The sequence below is a fragment of the Anolis sagrei genome, chromosome 1, assembly GCF_037176765.1.
Source record: "Anolis sagrei isolate rAnoSag1 chromosome 1, rAnoSag1.mat, whole genome shotgun sequence".
Lineage (NCBI taxonomy): Eukaryota > Metazoa > Chordata > Lepidosauria > Squamata > Dactyloidae > Anolis > Anolis sagrei.
The window spans coordinates 193,628,353-193,648,450 of record NC_090021.1 but is presented as its reverse complement, the minus strand read 5'-3'; the positions used below and the strand labels follow the sequence as shown (position 1 = coordinate 193,648,450).

The window sequence follows — 20,098 nt, the reverse complement described above, 5'->3', positions numbered from 1 at the left end:
ACGTTTCGGGATACACAATCCCTAGCTCTCCTGTTTTGGGCTATGTTGTTATTGTGGACCTTGAAGTCATTTCCTACTTGGGACAACCCTAAGGTGAACCTATCATGGTGTTTTCTTAACAAGAGTTTTCCGGAGAAGCTTTGTCTTTGGCTTCCTATGAGGCTGAGAGAGTATGACTTGCCCAGTGTGTTTCCATGGCTGAGTGGGGATTCGAACCCTGGTCTCCAGAGACATCATCCAATACTCAAAACTCTACACCATGCAGAACTATACTTCCCATCATTTATAGTCATTGCCTGTGGTGACTGAGGCAGATGACTCGAGCTAATTTGACATAAGCACTGAGAAGTGTGAAAAGGAGAGCCTAACCTTTCCCCTCAAATTTCATTTTCTCAGTAATGAATTGCTCATCATTTCAAAGGTGCTTCTTGCCAGAATAGAAAATGTGTGCTGCCAAATACCGCATTTAGTTGAGTTTAATGCGCCATCAAATGTAATGCGCACCTCAATTTTCAAAACCCTGAAAACAAAAAAAGGATTTGCTGATTAATGTAATGCACAGTAGCGAAAGGTGCACTCTTTCTAATATGGCCATTTCTCTTGCTGCCTGCTTAGAATTCTTTCTTTAAAAACAAAAGTGTTAGAGCACCAAAGCTTCCAACAACAGAAGTAAAACCTTGGGGTGCATCTATGTCAGTGGTTCCCAAACTTTTTTGACCAGGGACCACTTTGACCAGGTTGAAAAAAATTACAAAAAGTGGAGCACGAAACCCAAGAAACTGTCACTAACAACAACAACAACAACAACTACAATTTTGGGGGACTAAACAGGGTCTTGCTAAGATTACTGTATTTCACAAATCCAATGTGCACCCTCATTTTGTCCAAAAAAGGTGAGCATTCGATTTGAGTAAATACGGTAATGAGAGGGGATTGGAGTAGGTTGGCGTCATCAGAAAAATGCATTGAAAGAGTTAAAAATGTTATAGTTGCAAACCAGCTTTAAAGAGATCATAATGCATTCACACATACCAGTCACAACGGCTAATTTAACATACGGGACATACATTTATGACTTGACCTGACCTGACCTGGCTGATTTCTATTTCGATCTTAAAATGTCACACTGCCACCCAGAAATCCAAGTGTGTCACTGTCATGAATAACTTTTCAATAACTTTAAAGCATAGGTACTTTTTATTGCAGTTTCCAGTGTGAGAGGGTATATCAGATTGGATATACAACAACTTACAGTTACATCGGACTAACACACAAACAAAAGGGAAATTACATTTTCACTCAACATTCACACACATGCACCCAAATATTATGATATCCTTTTCTCCCTCTTTGGAGAAGCACCTGTTAGACGAGACCCTTTTTAAATTATTATTAATTATTATTAAACTTTATTTGTACCCTACTAGCATCTCCCAAAGGATTCGATGCGGCTTACACAGGCCGAGGCCTCAACAACACAACATAACAATACAATCAAGCAAATCAAGCAAGTCTTTCCTGCAGCCTGCCAACGCATAGTTCCAAACCTTCCATAACTTCAAAACTTCAAAACTCCTCTTTCCCTAAGAACAGTGCCAAGGACCAGATCTCTGTTTTCCATACAGCAGAACCTGACTCCCTGCACAAAATCCAAGACTCCAAAAGCGCACTTCTTCCTCTTCCCTTGAGAAAAAAGCCCCAAAGTGACCAGACTGCTCCCTTGCAAATCTGCCACTCTCTGAATACACCATATCACTCCTTCCCATGGAGCAGAGCATGGCGGGTGAACCAGACTCCTCAGGTTTGTCACAGTTTGAGCATAATTAAACTGAGTCTTTTATAGGAATATTCTGCTGATGTAGTCTCAAAGTTGTAAATGAATGATAGACGTCTTCCATCCTGGCTCCATCTCAGTTTCCTGGCCAGATGTTGTCTCTTCTTGATTGGTGTTGATCTTATGTTGACTTCCTTCTTAACATAAGGAATGTTGCAAACATTTCTCTTAACTTGAAAGAACCATTGTCACAGTCCTTATCAGAGTTTACTTTTCAGTTCTCATTAGCAACTTTGAATTACAGTCCAGCAAGCTGGTAGTTAGTCATTGCAGGCCTTAATGTATTTTACTGATGTTTCCAAAATTATTAACTACATCCATACATCCTTCCATTGAACTCATTCATTCCCACACATATATTAAACTCACATTTGTCAAATCTTCACATTGAATTTCTTATTACATCACTACAAGAAGCTGTAGTTTCCCTGTGTCAAAATCTAAAACAATCTGTTCATCTCCGTGGATGAAACAGTACCTGTTGAATTGCCTATCCGAAAGTCAATCACGAGTTAGCAGCCCTCTGCATGAGTGAAGACAAAGACAATTTGTCTTCCTTATTTATAGCTCATGTCTCTGCCCAAAGGCACTGAGGTCATTGACCATCATTTGCAATAGTGGAATTCTTTAAAGTATGAAGGAAAAGATGTGGGCTTGTTGAATCTCACAAAGCCAATCCAATATCCTTTACCTGTGTGGCCTCACATCCAACTTCATTATTCCCCAAACTTCAGCTAGAAAGTCTGTTTTACATGAAAGGAAGTATTTTGCATTACTTTCTGTGTGACCTAATTCTTAAATCTTCTGCTATGTTGCCGAAAAGCAGAATATAGTTACCTTCTAAGGGAAGGTACTGAAAGTTTATACCCATCCTATTGCCTGTAGCCGAGTGTCATATTCATAGGCTTATAGCTCATTCAAATCACAGCCAATTTCCCCAGGAACACTCAAAGGCACTTCTTGACAATGAAGGAGGTTTTCCTACCAAATTTCAACTTTCAACCCTCGCCATTTCACAGCTTGGTTCTGTTCCGGGGAAAAGAGTTGTAATGATAATATTTAAAGTCTATATTTTCCCCCACTTTACTTATATTCAAAAATGGCCTGGACCTTTTTTGCAAAATTCTTACTAGAAATAATCGGTTCCGGTATAAAATAGAATCTAGAAAATCTGAGCTGGAAAAAAATTGGAAAGTTTCTGGAAATGATAGGTATCTGAAATTGAGGTGTTAGATTGAAAATGCTAATGCCGGTTTAACTGCATTGGCGTCTCAGCCACATATGTTTCTGTACAAGCTGTTTCCAGCCATGAATTGAAGCATTAAAGTGGGCTGGCAAATCTATATGCAGTGCTAGTATATACGAAGAGAAGTCATGTTGATAGTGGAGAAAAGTTTGAAAGAAGGAAATTTGTTGGCTCCTTGAGAGAATGCAAATGTTGGGGGTTTTTTTGTAGTGTCGATTGCTATCCTTTGTTTATATAGCGCTATCAATGCACACACCATTTTTTCAATTTAAGTATACATAAACAGGACAGGAGCCTGCATCAAATAATCTACACTGACTAGTACATAAAATTGGATGGAAGAAAGCTAAATTTGTAATAAGAACACAATCCAGACTTTTGTGAGAGCCATCTTGAGTGGTTTGCAAGGGTGAATATCTACTGCAGCTCCAAGAGTCGCTTTTGGTCAGTTGCTTTTGGTCACTTCTGGTGTGATACTTACAGGAACACCTCAGCAAGCAAGAGTCCAAAAGTGGCAGGCTAAAACCCAGAACCTCAATCCATGGCTGATATCAAATGAGAGATTCCCTCCTGGGCACACAGAAGACTGGGGACTTGGAAGGTGCTAAACAGACTGCGCTCTAGCACCACGAGATGCAGAGCCAACCTTAATAAATGGGAACACAAAGTGGAGTCCATGACATGAGAGTATGGAGAAGAGCAAACCACAGACCATCTACTACAATGCATTTTGAGCCCTGCCAAATGCACAATGGAGGACCTTCTTATAGCAACACCAGAGACACTCTAAGTGGCCAGCTACTGGTCAAAGGACATCTAATATAATGCCAAGTTTTTAAACTTTGTGGTTTTTAAATACATTACAACTGTACCCTTGGTTCACTCCTGAAATGATCAATTAAAAAAAGATGAGAGGAAAGCTTCTAACAGTGATTCCTTTGCCCCCTTGGTCTCAAGTGATATTGCATCAAATCCAGTCTAATCTTGGAATCAATGCAGGGTCAGTCCTAGTTAATGCTGCAATGGATGACCACCAGGTGCTGTAGACTATATTTCAGATGATGGAACTTGTAAAATCACCTCTGAGTATTCCATGCTTAAGAAACTCAATGGCATTTATGGGGTCAGCATAAGTCAACTGGTAACTTGAAAATACATGCATGGTCACAGTACAGAGGCAGTATAAGAGACTCTTCAATCTGCATGTTCCATTTCTTCCAGATTGAGAGTGCATCTACATGATAGAATTAATGCAGTTTGATGCCACTTTAATTGCCATGGTTCAGTGCTATGGAGTCCTGGGAGTTGTGGTTTTGTAAGGTCTTTCACCTTCTGTACCAAAAAGTGCTGGTGGCTCACCAAACTACAACTTAAGGGCCATACATTTTGTTGGCAGGTAGAGCTAAAAGGGGAGGAGGGTGTTAGTTGAAATATGTAAAAGTATCTGTAAAATACATTTAGAAATAGTTGAAATCAATTAAAATTCTTCACTAAATATGATCAAATAAGTTTTAAAATTATCCACCTATGATTCGCAAATTAAATCCTTCACTTTTTGAGGCTGAGAGAGAGAATGACTTATCTAAAATCATCCCTGGATTTCTAAAGTATTCGAACCTGGAAACTGTAGTCTCCAGAGCCATGCTTCAACACTCAAACCATTACACCAGTCTGGTTCTCATAAGTAATCCTAAATGGGCTTTGGTTGCTAACTAACTATGATACTGCCTATTAAATATGAAATTGGCTATACTCATAGTCATTATAAATCCCTTTCACTGTTGATTAATTTAGAAATTTGCTGCTAAATTTTAAGAGCAAATTGCAGTATCAGTATATTTTAATTTCCCCTCCCCAGATAGCCAGCTCCCTGCAAGCAACAAGGCTGAAAAGAACTTGAATTCAATCCCAGTTTCTCCCTACCATATTAGCTTTCTACTTGCAAGGAAGTCTTTCTTTGAAAAGACATTGAAAAATGTGATCTTCTATCTTCTGTATTGAGTGCTCTAGTCCATTGAAAACTGGGTCACTGTACTCTATTCTGTTTGTAGACCGGGGCAAAGAGTTCCCACTTCTCTTTTGTTTGAATTGCTTCTATATATGTATGTATGTATGTGCTTTCCAGAAATGTCCACGCATATCCCATTATAGTTGTCTATTATTGAACATTTTGTATAGGTGAGCATATTCCTTTTTGTCAGAAACAAGATGTTTTGTAACTTTAGACCCTTTGTTTTGTTTATCATATTCATTGTCCAAGATCCACTAATCACTTCATTCATAGATTTTAAATTGTCATATTTTAGGTTGGCATGACTACAGAAGAAATAGACTGCCTGGTTCACCATGAAATAATCAGCCACAATGCCTATCCATCACCTCTGGGATATGGGAAATTTCCAAAATCTGTTTGTACCTCTGTAAACAATGTGGTTTGTCATGGGATTCCTGACAGGTACTTTTATGTTTGTCCCCCACTCAAAGAACAAAATGTTCTGTTTATTCAGATTTCTTTTCTCCTTTAATACAAATGACAATATAATGTATTAAATTGACCCAGTATCAATGCTGCATGCCCGTTCTTGCCTCACTGGAGTTCATGGTTTACACAGCAGCTTTTCTTGGTGATTTGCACCCATTGTAGTTTTATCGAAAGCTACCCAAAAATATCGAGTACACCTGGTTGTCATGCTGAAAGAAAATGATGTTGGCACATGTGGAAAGCGTGTAGCAATCTAAACAGTGATTAGTATTTTGTCTTGTCTCTTTCCAGCAGTCTACAGCATCCCAGTCCAGGTTGCATTGTCCAATAGAAAAGTCACTCATGAGAAAATATATATATATTAATTTTTCCAGGTGCCTAAAGATGCTGTGTTTTATTTAATTGTGAGCTAATACGGTGCTAACAATGAATGAATATTGCTTGTTCACAAAGTAAAACAGTGCCAGCTGTCAGTCTATTAATTGTGATAAGGTAACCATGGCTATAATTATCATTCCTTACTTTTATATTATGGGTTCCTTCTCTTATTTAAATAATTTGTTTGTGATTCCTGTAAACTAGCCTGGAGATTACAAGAGGTTTTTCCATTGGCCTCCTCCCTGTTCTGCTCAAACAATTCTAATTTTTCTGTTAATTTTGTTTAGAGGCATATGTGATTATGTGCATGTTGTTGTTGTTGTTGTTTTTACATTTCCTTATGGAGAACTGCTTGTCACCATTATGCACTGTGTTTCTCTCCTTGGCACCTCTCCTGATTATATTGAAGCCGCCCTCTCCAGGATGGAGATATTATCAACATTGATGTCACTGTGAGTAATTTGTAATATTATTTTTAAATACATGTGTGCGTGTGCAAAAAGAGGCTTTGATCAATTCTGAAATTCCTAGAAACAACAGGAGGAATAGTATATTGCAAATGTAGCGTGCACAGATGAGCGTGTTGATTTTATTTCTAAGCCAAGGCACCAGCAGCTGGTTTCCTCCTTTGTTGTTTTGGGTTTTTTTCCTCCCTCCACTCTGTGTTTATTCCAACTAGACCCAGGCCTGACTTGAATTTGGGGCTGGAATCAGATGCACGGAGATCAATGTTGGCCTAAGTGAAATGTCAACCCAATCCTGCTATGTGTCATGTTTTTGAGAAGGTGTAATTGTTATTGATCCACTGTGTAGTTAATGCAGAGCACCACAGTACTGGGCAGCAGCTGAAGACAGATATGTATGAGATGAGCTAACATGAAGAAAGCCAGCATTTTTCCTTCACTCTGCCAAGATTGATCTTCCTCTTCCTGCTGATTTTGAGTGGGGCCTGTCATTATCTTACTCTGTCATTAGAGGCTACATTGGCCTGTGTGTGTCAGTCTATTTGGACAGCAACTCTTTTGCTAGCAGTGTTCCCTACATTTATTAAAATCCCCAAAGGTAGTATTGTGTTCCATTTGTGGCATAAGAGCCTTGAACCCTTTACTCACAAATGCACAACTTGATCCACAGCTCAGTTAATCCAAAAGACTTGGATTTACTCTGGGGTTTAAAATCCAATTGTTCAGCTTAACTGGGTTGTGGATCCCAGTTATAAGGCATAACCATTGGGAAATAAACAGGAATGTAAACATTTATACACACACACACACACACACATATACACACACACCCCTAGTCTTACTTAGAAGATTAACTGCTTAACAACTAGTGGTTAAAGCTGAACACATACATTACACTTAAGAGTGTTGCTATATTTTTCTTTAAAATTTAACATCGAAAGGTAAATATGTCTTTCCTCCCTTAATTATATATGTGTATCCTGAAATCTTAAAGGGTTTTTTTGTGTGTATCAGAAGCAACTTGAGAAACTGCAAGTTGCTTCTGGTGTGAGAGAATTGGCTGTCTGCAAGGATGTTGCCCAGGGGACACCCGGATGTTTTACCATCCTGTGAGAGGCTTCTCTCATGTCCCCGCATGGGAAGCTGGAGCTGACAGATGGGAGCTCACCCCTGCTCTCTGGATTCAAAACGTCGACCCTCAGCTCAACAGTTCAGCCGGCACAGCCATTGTGCCACCGTGGCTCCTAATTAATCTTAAAGTAATTTTGTGCTATATGAATTGTTATCCTAATTGTTAATTTTGAGGTTGGACGTTTTCTGTACATGTAATTATCTGTTTTGGGATTCCAAATGCTTCCTTGGCACTAAAGGAGATTTTGCTTTTATTCCTTCCACAGTGTCTGTATTTTCAAATATTTTTTTTTATTCTATTTGATGACTTCTGAACATTTTGCTGGATTTTAGCATTGGCTACAGAGCACTAACTAATTAAGAAAGATTTTAGAACATTGATTTACAATGACATTTCATATATTGTGAACTGTATAATTAAAAAAATCCTTCTCTCACTCGGAGAGTCTCTTAATGCCATAGTAATAACTCCTTAATGTTCTGCCTCCTGTCTTTTTATCTAATTTAACACTGTCAAAAGTAATGCAGACTTCACATGCCATTGCCGTAACCACCTGAATTCTCGCACCTTTGTTTGTGGTATATACAGTTAGTTATTTAGCTATTTTTAAGTTTCTCTGCTGAACTAACTCAAGCTGTGGGGGGAAAATAACTTTCCCCCTAATTTTAATTTGTGAAATCCTTGATGTATGTATGTGTGTATATATATATATAGAGAGAGAGAGAGAGAGAGAGAGAGAGAGGGAGTCTAGAAGCATTATTTTCACAGAAAGCAAAGCCCATGAGCACATAGACCATCTTTACAAGGTTGTTCTGGGAGGTTTCCAGGACTGCTCTTAGGTTCTAGGACAGGGGTTCTCAAACTTTTTAAGCAGAGGGCCAGTTCACAGTCCTTCAGACTGTTTGGGGGGGAGGGGGGTGACTACCATTCGAATAAAACGTGAATTCCTATGCACACTGCTCATATCTTAGGCAAAACATTTGAAAAAACAATATAATATTTAAAATGAAGAACAATTTCAGCCAATATAAACTTGTACAGTAGTCAAATTAATTAGGATTGTTGTTGTTGTTGTTGTTGTGTGCCTTCAAGTCATTTCGGACTTAGGGTGGCCAGAAGTTTAAAGTTCATGGCAGAGGCCAGGTAAATGACCTTGGAGGGCTGCATCCGACTCACTGGCCTTGGTTTGGGGACCCCTGTGCTATAAAAAAAGGTCTATCTGTTTTGTTTTTCAATTAAAATAATGGGGATATTCGTTCTTGCTATTGCCAAAAATTCAGCAGCGGGGGTGCAGGGAGGCACTGCTAGGAGGTTCCAAGGGTATAGAGTTGACCCCTAGCCAAAAAAGTAGCCCAGACCTCCAGATTCAGGGAAATGTTGAAAGATCCCACCACGTTCAATTGCTCTTTTCAGCATAGCTCTATTCCAACCTATTTTTCCAACTCCCCCTCCCACACACAAAAAATCCATTGGAATATCTGTACAGTAATCTCTCGCTACTTTGCGGTTCGTTTTTCGTGGACTCGCTGTTTTGTGGATTTTCAATAAATATGAATGTAAAATATTTATTGGGGTATTTTCATTGTTTCATGGGTTTTGTGGTACTCAGTAAAGCAATGATCTCATGCACAGCTACCCCTCTCCACTCTTCCATTTCACGTTAGCATCGGACTGTCACGTGTGCATAGTAGGACTAAGACCAAGCAACTTTACGATTGCACGGCAAAGAAAATGGAGGACCAAGATAGCGGTGAACAAAAAGAGGACTGGTTTGATCAATTTTAGAAGCACTATGGACTTAAGAGCGTTTGTCTGTATGGAGAAGTTGCCTCTGCGGATAAAGCCGGAGCTGAGGATTATGTGAGCAACACATTCAAGGAGGGTTATGTAGTGTATGTAGGGAGGGTTTATAAAGACTTAAAATAGTGTATAACCACTAAAATAATGTATAAATATAGTGTTCCTACTTCGCGGATTTTCTCTTTTCGCGGGTGGTCCTGGAACGTAACATCCGCGATAAGTGAGGGAACACTCTATTTGGATTATTGCCTTGTGTATATAGCCTGTCTCTAAAAATAGCTCTATTTCTAAATGCTCCAATTCCATATCTTAAGGGTGAAATCGAAAAAGCTAGTAGATTGGCCTATAGGGGCTTTAGACCTACCACCCATGATTGTATTAATGCTATTGGTGGCTACTGATTCTATACTCTGGTATCATGGGCTTTCTGAATACCAGCTCCTAGAGTACAACAGTAATGGACATCGCCATCACATGGTTCTGCTAATGGGCTTCCCATTGGATTATTTAGCAGAAGGAACAGATGGGCCCTTGGGTCTGAGCCCGCCGAGCTGCTCGGATGTTTGTTAAATCGCATAACCAAAACTCTTCTGCAGTGGAGAGGAATTTGAAAAGTAGTTTTTGATCTGACATCACAACCTTTAGCTATTCAAAAGAGGGAAATCAAAAGTCTCTTCCAGGATGAGAACTCACAACCCCTCAGAAGCTGTTGAACTGCAGCTCCTACTCTCCTTCCCATTGACTAAGCTGCCAAAGGCTTCTGGGAGTTGCAATCCAACAACATCTGGAGGGCCACATATTCCCATTTCTATAGTGGTGTTTTGATAGTGCTTCTAAGGAAGGAAAATATTCACATTGTCCCTTCATTAGAACTTTTAGAACAAAATGCTGCATATGGAACTAATAGATTCCTTTGATAAATGCCCCTCGTCCCTTTTCTAGGAGCACATAAAGGTCCTTGCAGGCGCCTTTTTGAGGGGAAGGGATAACCTGCAATATATCACAGTTTTATTTGAATCTGTATTTGATTGACAGGTCAAATATCCCACCAAATACCCATGAAATCCTTGCCATTTGCTGCAATTCACAGAAAGCATTATGTATGGCCTGTAGTTGCATATATCCCATGGAATATTTGACCTTTCTTGTAGCAGCAGAAAAGTCCCTTCATTTTCAAAAGTAGTTGAAAATGAATAATAATAATGTATAATGTTTAATGTGTTGTCGAAGGGTTTCATAGCCAGAATCACTGGGTTGCTGTGAGCTTGCCAGACTGTATGGCCATGTTGCAGAAGCATTCTCTCCGGTTTCGCATACATCTGTGGCAGGGATTCTCCCACCCTGGACTTTCCACAGATATATAAATCCCACTTGCCTAGTTTCCAACAGACCTACAACCGCAGAGTATGTCTGCCATAGATGTGGGCAAAATGTCAGGAGAGAATGCTTCTGGAACATGACCATACAGTCTGGAAAACTCACAGGAACTTAATAATGTTTATTTACCGTTTTTCAATTGCGTTGGATCCAATCCAGTTCACAACAAAGCATGAACAGAATACAGACGCTTTGGGAAGGTAGAACGGTATATAAATAATAATAATAATTATTATTATTATTATTATATTTTATTACAGACAATTAAGACAAAAACTTGGTTGAGTGAAGTATCGTTGCCTTTACTCAACCCACACTGAAGTATTCCCCAAGTGTGTTTCCAAGTAACATCAGATGCAACTTTCTCAAAATCATGACCTGTTTTTATCCTCAGAATGTGATGGGAAGGGACCCTATCTTTTTTGAAAATGTTTAGCACCCCTCTTGATTATGGAACCAGTCTCAGATATCTTTGGATATTACTGTTGAATTTTCCCAGTAAACCTTGAGCATCTCAGTCTTCTACATTTCCTTTAGCTACTATGCAAAGAGGGATCATTCTGGTAAGGAGAGAAGCCAGTTTAGATACCACCACTACCTAAACCTGCTGCTGACTCACTGTAATTATTATGGCTTGGAACTGACTGGAAATTCATTTCCCATTTGGGAATGAAAACCCAGGGGGAAAAACACTATTTTAGGGGTTAGATGCCATACGTAGCCCTATCCCAATTATAATTAAACAAATAATGGTTTGGGGTCACCCTAGTATCCTAGGAGCCCCCGGTGGCACAATGGGTTAAACCCTTGTGCTGGCAGGACTGAAGACAGGTCAGGGGTTTGAATCCGGGGAGAGCACAGATGAGCTCCCTCTGTCAGTTCCAGCTTCCCATGCAGGGACATAAGAGAAGCTTCCCACAAGGAGGATAAAATATCTAAAACATCCAGGCGTCTCCTGGGCAATGTCCTTGAAGATGGCTTATTCTCTCACACCACAAGCGACTTGCAGTTTCTCAAATCGCTCTTGACACGGAAAAAAAAAACAACAGTATCCTGAGCCAAGCAAATCGTGTTGGTTCAGGGTTTTGTTAGTGCCACAGTTCATGTCTCTCTCTAATTTTTCTTCTCTTTGAATCAGATAATAGTTACCACCAACACTTTAAGGCTGGCTTTAGATTACCATTGTGCTGATATGTCTTATGCACACAAAAATTAGAAGGGGCTACTTTACAAGGACACCAGCCAACTCTTTGCTCAGTGCACACATGTAGCTATACATACATAGTGTTGCTCCTGCCATTTTTCCCCATGACAGCTGGTCCAAAGGACTCCAGCATTGTTTCAGAAAACCAAAATGTGGATTTCTCAAGCTACACTTCCAAGCATAGATTCCACTGGACCATGGGGGCCCTTACTTCTGAGGAAAAGTCATTAGAATCTGCTCCATGTAGGGGTCAAACTATGTGAAATAGGTAACTTACAACTCTGTTTCTGTTTTCGTTTACCCTGGATGATGAACACAAGAAGCTCACCATGTGTCGCCCCACAGTCCACTTCTTTCCTGCCTGGCTAGTACAGTCATAGAATCATAGAATCATAGAATCAAAGAGTTGGAAGAGACCTCATGGGCCATCCAGTCCAACCCCCTGCCAAGAAGCAGGAATATTGCATTCAAATCACCCCTGACAGATGGCCATCCAGCCTCTGTTTAAAAGCTTCCAAAGAAGGAGCCTCCACCACACTCCGGGGCAGAGAGTTCCACTGCTGAACGGCTCTCACAGTCAGGAAGTTCTTCCTCATGTTCAGATGGAATCTCCTCTCTTGTAGTTTGAAGCCATTGTTCCGCGTCCTAGTCTCCAAGGAAGCAGAAAACAAGCTTGCTCCCTCCTCCCTGTGGCTTCCTCTCACATATTTATACATGGCTATCATATCTCCTCTCAGCCTTCTCTTCTTCAGGCTAAACATGCCCAGTTCCCTAAGCCGCTCCTCATAGGGCTTGTTCTCCAGACCCTTGATCATTTTAGTCGCCCTCCTCTGGACACATTCCAGCTTGTCAATATCTCTCTTGAATTGTGGCGCCCAGAATTGGACACAATATTCCAGGTGTGGTCTAACCAAAGCAGAATAGAGGGGTAGCATTACTTCCTTAGATCTAGACACTATGCTCCTCTTGATGCAGGCCAAAATCCCATTGGCTTTTTTTGCCGCCACGTCACATTGTTGGCTCATGTTTAACTTGTTGTCCACAAGGACTCCAAGATCTTTTTCACACGTACTGCTCTCGAGCCAGGCGTCACCCATTCTGTATCTTTGCATTTCGTTTTTTCTGCCAAAGTGGAGTATCTTGCATTTGTCACTGTTGAACTTCATTTTGTTAGTTTTGGCCCATCTCTCTAATCTGTCAAGATCATTTTGAATTCTGCTCCTGTCCTCTGGACTATTGGCTATCCCTCCCAATTTGGTGTCGTCTGCAAACTTGATGATCATGCCTTCTAGCCCTTCATCTAAGTCATTAATAAAGATGTTGAACAGGACCGGGCCCAGGACGGAACCCTGCGGCACTCCACTTGTCACTTCTTTCCAAGATGAAGAGGAAGCATTAGTGAGCACTCTCTGTGTTCGTCCACTTAACCAATTCCAGATCCACCTCACCGTAGTTTTGCCTAGCCCACATTGGACTAGTTTCCTTGCCAGAAGGTCATGGGGGACCTTGTCGAAGGCCTTACTGAAATCCAGGTACGCTACATCCACGGCATTCCCTGCATCTACCCAGCTTGTAGCTCTATCGAAGAAAGAGATCAGATTAGTCTGACATGACTTGTTTTTGATAAATCCATGTTGACTATTAGCGATGACTGCATTTGTTTCTAAGTGTTTGCAGACCACTTCCTTAACAATCTTTTCCAGAATCTTGCCCGGTATCGACGTGAGGCTGACCGGACGGTAGTTGTTTGGGTCATCCTTTTTTCCCTTCTTGAAGATTGGGACCACATTGGCCCTCCTCCAATCTGCTGGAACTTCTCCCGTTCTCCAAGAACTCTCAAAGATGGTTGCCAATGGTTCCGAAATGACTTCCGCTAGTTCCTTCAATACTCTGGGGTGTAGTTGATCTGGCCCTGGGGACTTGAACTCATTAAGAGCGGCCAGGTATTCCTGAACGACTTCTTTCCCAATTTGGGGTTGGATGTCCTCCAAACCCTCATCCACTCCATCTTGCTGAGGTTGAAGACTCTCTTTTTGTGAGAAGACCGAGGCAAAGAAGGCATTAAGTAGTTCTGCCTTTTCCCTATCCCCTGTCAGCATTGCCCCATCTTCTCCTCGAAGAGGTCCTATCGCCTCCTTGTTTTTCCTTTTTCTACTGACATAAGAATAGAAGCCCTTTTTATTGTTTTTAATGTCCCTGGCAAGTCTGAGCTCGTTTTTTGCTTTAGCCTTGCGGACCTTTTCCCTACAGGTGTTGGCTATTTGTTTGAATTCTTCTTTGGTGATTTCTCCCTTTTTCCACTTCTTGTGCATGTCTCTTTTGTGTCTTAGCACAGTTAGAAGTTCTTTGGACATCCATTCTGGCTTCTTTGCACTTGTCCTATTTTTTCTCTTTGTTGGCACAGTTTGCAATTGCGCCTTGAGTATTTCACTCTTGAGAAATTCCCATCCATCCGTAACTCCCTTGTCTTTTAGTATCTGTGTCCACGGAATGCTGCTCAGCGTTTCCTTCATTTTTTGGAAATCAGCTCTCCTAAAGTCCAAAATGCGGGTTTGACTTGTCTTAGTTTCGGCCTTCCTTTGTACCTCAAATTGCAGGAGCACATGGTCACTTGCCCCTAAGGATCCTACCACTTCGACCGCATCGATCAGGTCCTCCGCATTTGTTAAGATGAGATCAAGAGTAGTCAATCCCCTTGTTGCTTCTTCTACCTTCTGGACCATGAAATTGTCTGCAAGGCAAGCGAGGAATTTGTTGGACCTTGTACTCTTGGCCGAGTTTGTTTTCCAGCAAATATCGGGATAGTTGAAATCGCCCATGACTACTACATCTCTTCTCTGTGCCTGTTTGGTCAACTGTTGGCAGAAGACTTCATCAAGTTCTTCCTCCTGGCTTGGGGGTCTGTAGTAGACGCCTACAACGACATCTTTTTGAGTCCCAGTTCCCTTGATTCTTATCCAGATGATTTCAAGCTGGTTTCCCAGATTGCTGTCTTGAATCTCTTCTGTAGCATAAGAGTTTTTGACATATAAGGCTACTCCGCCTCCTCTCCCCTTTGTTCGGTTTCTGTGAAAGAGGTTATACCCCTCGATATCTACATTCCAGCGATAGGAGTCATCCCACCAGGTTTCAGTGATCCCTATGATATCATATTTGTGGTGTTGTGCTAAAAGTTGGAGTTCGTCTTGTTTATTTCCCATGCTCTGTGCATTAGTGTAAAGACATGTGAGCCCCTGAGATCTTCCCCTGAGCTGTTTAATTGGGATTATTGTGCTTTGGGTACTTGGTCCTTGTTGTGTTTGTGCAGCCCTCCGTTTAGCCTTCTGGCGATTCCCAGATATTGTGGGTAAAGTAGTGTTCGCAAGGCTGTTGTCCCCCTCCCCCGGTGGACCTAGTTTAAAGTGCGTCTAATGAGGTTTGCGAGTCTGTGAGCAAAAAGGTGTTTTCCTACTTGTGTGAGATGCACCCCATCCCTTGCCAGTAGGCCATCCTCCTGGAAAAGCAGGCCATGGTCGAGGAAGCCAAAGCGTTCCTCCTGACACCATTTTCTAAGCCAGTCATTGACTTGTACTATTTTTCTGGCTCTTGTGGGTCCGTGTCTTACAACAGGGAGGAGGGATGAAAAGACCACCTGTACATTACATTCTTTTAGCTTTGCTCCTAGAGCTCGAAAATCATTTGTGATCTTTTGAAACGTATGCCTTGCAGTATCATTGGTTCCTACATGAATCAAGATGAGGGGAGGACGGTGATAGGGCTTGAGGAGCCTGGTGAGCCTCTGAGTGATATGGTGTATTTTTGCCCCCGGTAGGCAGCATATTTCTCGAGCCATCCCATCTGGTCTGGAAATGACAGCTTCCGTTCCTCTAAGGAGGGAGTCGCCTACTACCAAGACCTGTTTACTTTTGGGAATGACAGGGCCCCTTTTGTGCATTGTAGTGTGTAGGTCTCCAGAAAAGTGATCCTGTTGGTGTGAATTGTGTAGGTGAAAAGTGTTGTCCTCCTCCTCGACATCCCCGGTGCATTCGTCAAGGACAATCCATTGAGATTCGTCCAAGAGCCTATGGTTCTCCTGTATGTGTTCCTGTTGCACCTGGTCTACGGTTGGGGATGGTACACCTGCATGATTGCTCAAGTGTGAATGTTGTGAAGTGTTGTCCCAGTCAGGGCTATCCCCTGCACACTGATCAAGGATGAGCCACTGATCAGTATCTAAGCCATTCTGGTCTTCCCCAATATGTTGTGTTTCTTGGTCAGGTGATAGTTGTGTGAGAATTTGGAATCTATTGTGTAACTGCAGCTGAGCGGAAGTATTCTGAGGAGGCTTCCGGGTCCTATGTGTCCTTCTAAGGGTGACATTTCTCCAAGCCTGAGGGTTGTCCACAACTGAGGTGCTGTTCTGTTGAGCCTCCCCGTAATGTTGGTGTGATATGGGCTGCGTGTCTAGGACAGTGTGGTGTGTGGTGTCTAAGAACAGCTCAAGTTCCTGAATGTCCTTAAGGGTGTTAATACGGTCCTCGAGTTGTCGGATCCTGTGTTCCATGCGAGTGATTTGTTTACACTTGGGGCAGATGTAATTGAGTAATTGTAGTGTGAAAAAGCTGAACATGCCACAGCTCGTGCATGAGACGGGAAGTTTTCGTGTTTGTTCCATCTAGAGGTTGCTAATGACCCCCTCTTGGTGTGTGTTTGATGTTGTTGTCTGTATGCAGGGGTGAAAGTATAGGTTACTGAGTGTACGACACTGGTTTATATAGGATAACCAGGAAGCCCCGCCTCTCAAACAAAGCCGTCAATTTTTAAACTCAGGAAGCCCCTCCTTCAAACAAAGGAGTCAGTTTTTAAACTCAGGAAGCCCCTCCTTCAAACAAAGGAGTCAGTTTTTAAACTCAGGAAGCCCCTCCTTCAAACAAAGGAGTCAGTTTTTAAACACAGGAAGCCCCTCCTTCAAACAAAGGAGTCAGTTTTTAAACTCAGGAAGCCCCTCCTTCAAACAAAGCAGTCAATTTTTAAACTCAGGAAGCCCCTCCTTCAAACAAAGGAGTCAGTTTTTAAACTCAGGAAGCCCCTCCTTCAAACAAAGGAGTCAGTTTTTAAACTCAGGAAGCCCCTCCTTCAAACAAAGGAGTCAGTTTTTAAACACAGGAAGCCCCTCCTTCAAACAAAGGAGTCAGTTTTTAAACTCAGGAAGCCCCTCCTTCAAACAAAGCAGTCAATTTTTAAACTCAGGAAGCCCCTCCTTCAAACAAAGGAGTCAGTTTTTAAACTCAGGAAGCCCCTCCTTCAAACAAAGGAGTCAGTTTTTAAACTCAGGAAGCCCCTCCTTCAAACAAAGGAGTCAGTTTTTAAACTCAGGAAGCCCCTCCTTCAAACAAAGGAGTCAGTTTTTAAACTCAGGAAGCCCCTCCTTCAAACAAAGGAGTCAGTTTTTAAACACAGGAAGCCCCTCCTTCAAACAAAGGAGTCAGTTTTTAAACTCAGGAAGCCCCTCCTTCAAACAAAGGAGTCAGTTTTTAAACTCAGGAAGCCCCTCCTTCAAACAAAGGAGTCAGTTTTTAAACACAGGAAGCCCCTCCTCTCAAACAAAGGAGTCAGTTTTTAAACACAGGAAGCCCCTCCTTCAAACAAAGGAGTCAGTTTTTAAACACAGGAAGCCCCTCCTTCAAACAAAGGAGTCAGTTTTTAAACACAGGAAGCCCCTCCTCTCAAACAAAGGAGTCAGTTTTTAAACACAGGAAGCCCCTCCTCTCAAACTAAGGAGTCAGTTTTTAAACATCACGCTACATTTTTAATACTTTTGCGGATTTCATTATTCATACTTTGATTAAAATGTTCTTTCTGGGAATCCCTAGGTCCTTCAGAATGACTAGAGGACCTAGACATTTCTACAAAAAAACAAAAACAAAACCCTCTCTAGTAATCTCTAGGTCCTCCAGTATGGTCCTGTGATCAGCTTCCAGTGGATGTTGACCATAGAGCTATGCTAGAAGACCTACACATTCTTAGAGGTGTTCTCTAAGGTTAAAAAAGTAATGCTGTTCTTCACAGATCTTTACTTTCAGTTTGCCCATAACTCCAGCCAATGTGAGGGCTGACTCTACTACATGATAAGAATAAGGACACAAAACAAACCCTACCTCCCATTACTTCACTCTGTTTGAAGCAAGGAGCAATAGGAAAATAGCCACATGATGGGGAGAGTTTTGCAGTGGAGGAGGCGGAGGAGGAGGAAAGATTTTTTTTTCATAGCAGGAGCGACTTGAGAAATTGCAAGTCGCTTCTGGTGTGAAAGAATTTGCTGTCTACAAGGACATTGTCCAGGGGACACCCGGATGTTCTACCATCTTGTGGAAGGCTTCTCTCATGTCCCCACATGAGACACTGGAAATGACAGACGGGATCTCAACCCACTCCCCGGATTCGAACCGCCAACCTTTCAGTCACCAGTCCTGCTGGCACACGGGTTTAACCCATTGCGCCACCGGGGGCAAAGAAAGATGAAATATCCATTTGCAATGTATTATTTGCTTTGGACTCTTGAGTAAAACTGAAATGTAATCCTGTTCATTTCAGGATTTATTTGCGTAAAGCCAAAGATCTAAGAATTGTACACAGATCTCTGTAACTCCCAGTATCGCTACCATTTTAACTAACATTTCAATATAGGTATTTCATGAAATTATTTTTGTCATAAAATCCTTTTGATCACAAAGTTTCTGCTTCTGCTATGAAATTAAATTAACAACTAAAATGTCCACAACTGTCTATTCCCGGCAGTTAGGGATTATCTTCTTTTTTGATATGATGAATAGTGCTTTAGTCAGTATCATTGGTCTATAAGAATTAATACCTGCTTCTGAAGAAACCTATTTTAGCCACCTTTCTAATAAGCACAACCATGGCATTTTATAGGTGGAAACAATAGTTATGGACCAAAAAGAAGGATAATTTCATGAGGGGACACTCTACAATACTTTGTTTATGCTTGTATATAAGATCTATATTTTTTTCATATCAGGAGCAACTTGAGAAACTGCAAGTCGCTTGTGGTGTGAGAGAATTGGCCGTCTGCAAGGACGTTGCCCAGGAGATGCGAGGATGTGTTACCACCCTGTGGGAGGCTTCTCTTATGTCCCTGCATGAGAAGCTGGAGCTGACAGATGGGAGCTCACCCTGCTCTCCGGATTTGAACCGCTGACCTTTTGGTCAGCAGTCCTGCTGGCATAAGGGTTTAACCCATTGTACCACCGGGGGCTCTGACATGATGTATAGTGCTTTAGTAAGTATCTGCTTCTGAAGAAACCTTAGTTATATTCCTAATAAGCATAATCATGCCATTTTATAGGTGGAAACAATAGTTGTGGACCAAAAAAGCCGATAATTTCAGTATATGACATTCTACAATACTTTGTTTATGCTTCTGTATAAGATCTGTAAAACAATTGAACAATCTCTCAAATCTAAATACTTTTCTGTGAGCACATATTTTCTAGAAATAACAAACTAAACGGCTTTCACTCAATTAATTGTGGAGTGATATAGAAACTACAGCAGAAAGCTTTATTTACTGCAATCACATGTTGCCTGAGGAATTATAGGAACCAATTCTTTGTACTTCACTGACCACCAACACATTACAGCTCCTTAACCAGTAATTATCACGTAGATCCAGCCCATCCATATCTTAACAGACAGTCTTACTATTAGTATTGACACTTTGAAAATTGCTGTATTCTACTTAGCACAGCTTTTGTTTATGAACGTTGCAAATATAAATTATACAACATGAATGGTACCTCTAGTTAAGGAAGCATTACCGGCATAAGAAAAAGTAATTCTAATCTGCTTTTCCAAGTGCTCGAACTGTTAAGGCTTATATAATTTATTTCTAAATGATAGAGTTCTTGTTGGGTTTTTAAGCACAATATTGTTTGCAGGATTGTATACCTTTATGTTCAAGAAACTAACAGATGTTATAATAAATAAAAATGCTGAAGATTAATTCTGAAAGGAAAACTGCAGAAGCTGGAAGTTATAGGTGAAAGGTAAAAAAAAATGCCTGAAACACTTTAATTGTGGAGGTAACAAAAAGAACTGATGACATTGTTTTAAAGAAGGAACACAGTCATTAGTAAAGGCTGTAATACATTTAAATATAATGAATCATCTTTAACCATTACT

General features: G+C 41.1%; 1 protein-coding gene across 2 annotated transcripts in view; it reads left to right on the top strand.

Moving 5' to 3' along the window:
* The window catches only part of METAP1D (methionyl aminopeptidase type 1D, mitochondrial), a 115,890-nt gene that overhangs the window by 61,265 nt on the left and 34,527 nt on the right, over positions 1-20,098 (top strand). For both annotated transcript variants that reach the window (XM_060779079.2, XM_067471533.1), the window contains 2 exons: positions 5,387-5,535; positions 6,350-6,392. In XM_060779079.2, the coding sequence (XP_060635062.2) occupies positions 5,387-5,535; positions 6,350-6,392 (192 nt within the window). The remainder of the gene's footprint in view (positions 1-5,386; positions 5,536-6,349; positions 6,393-20,098) is intronic.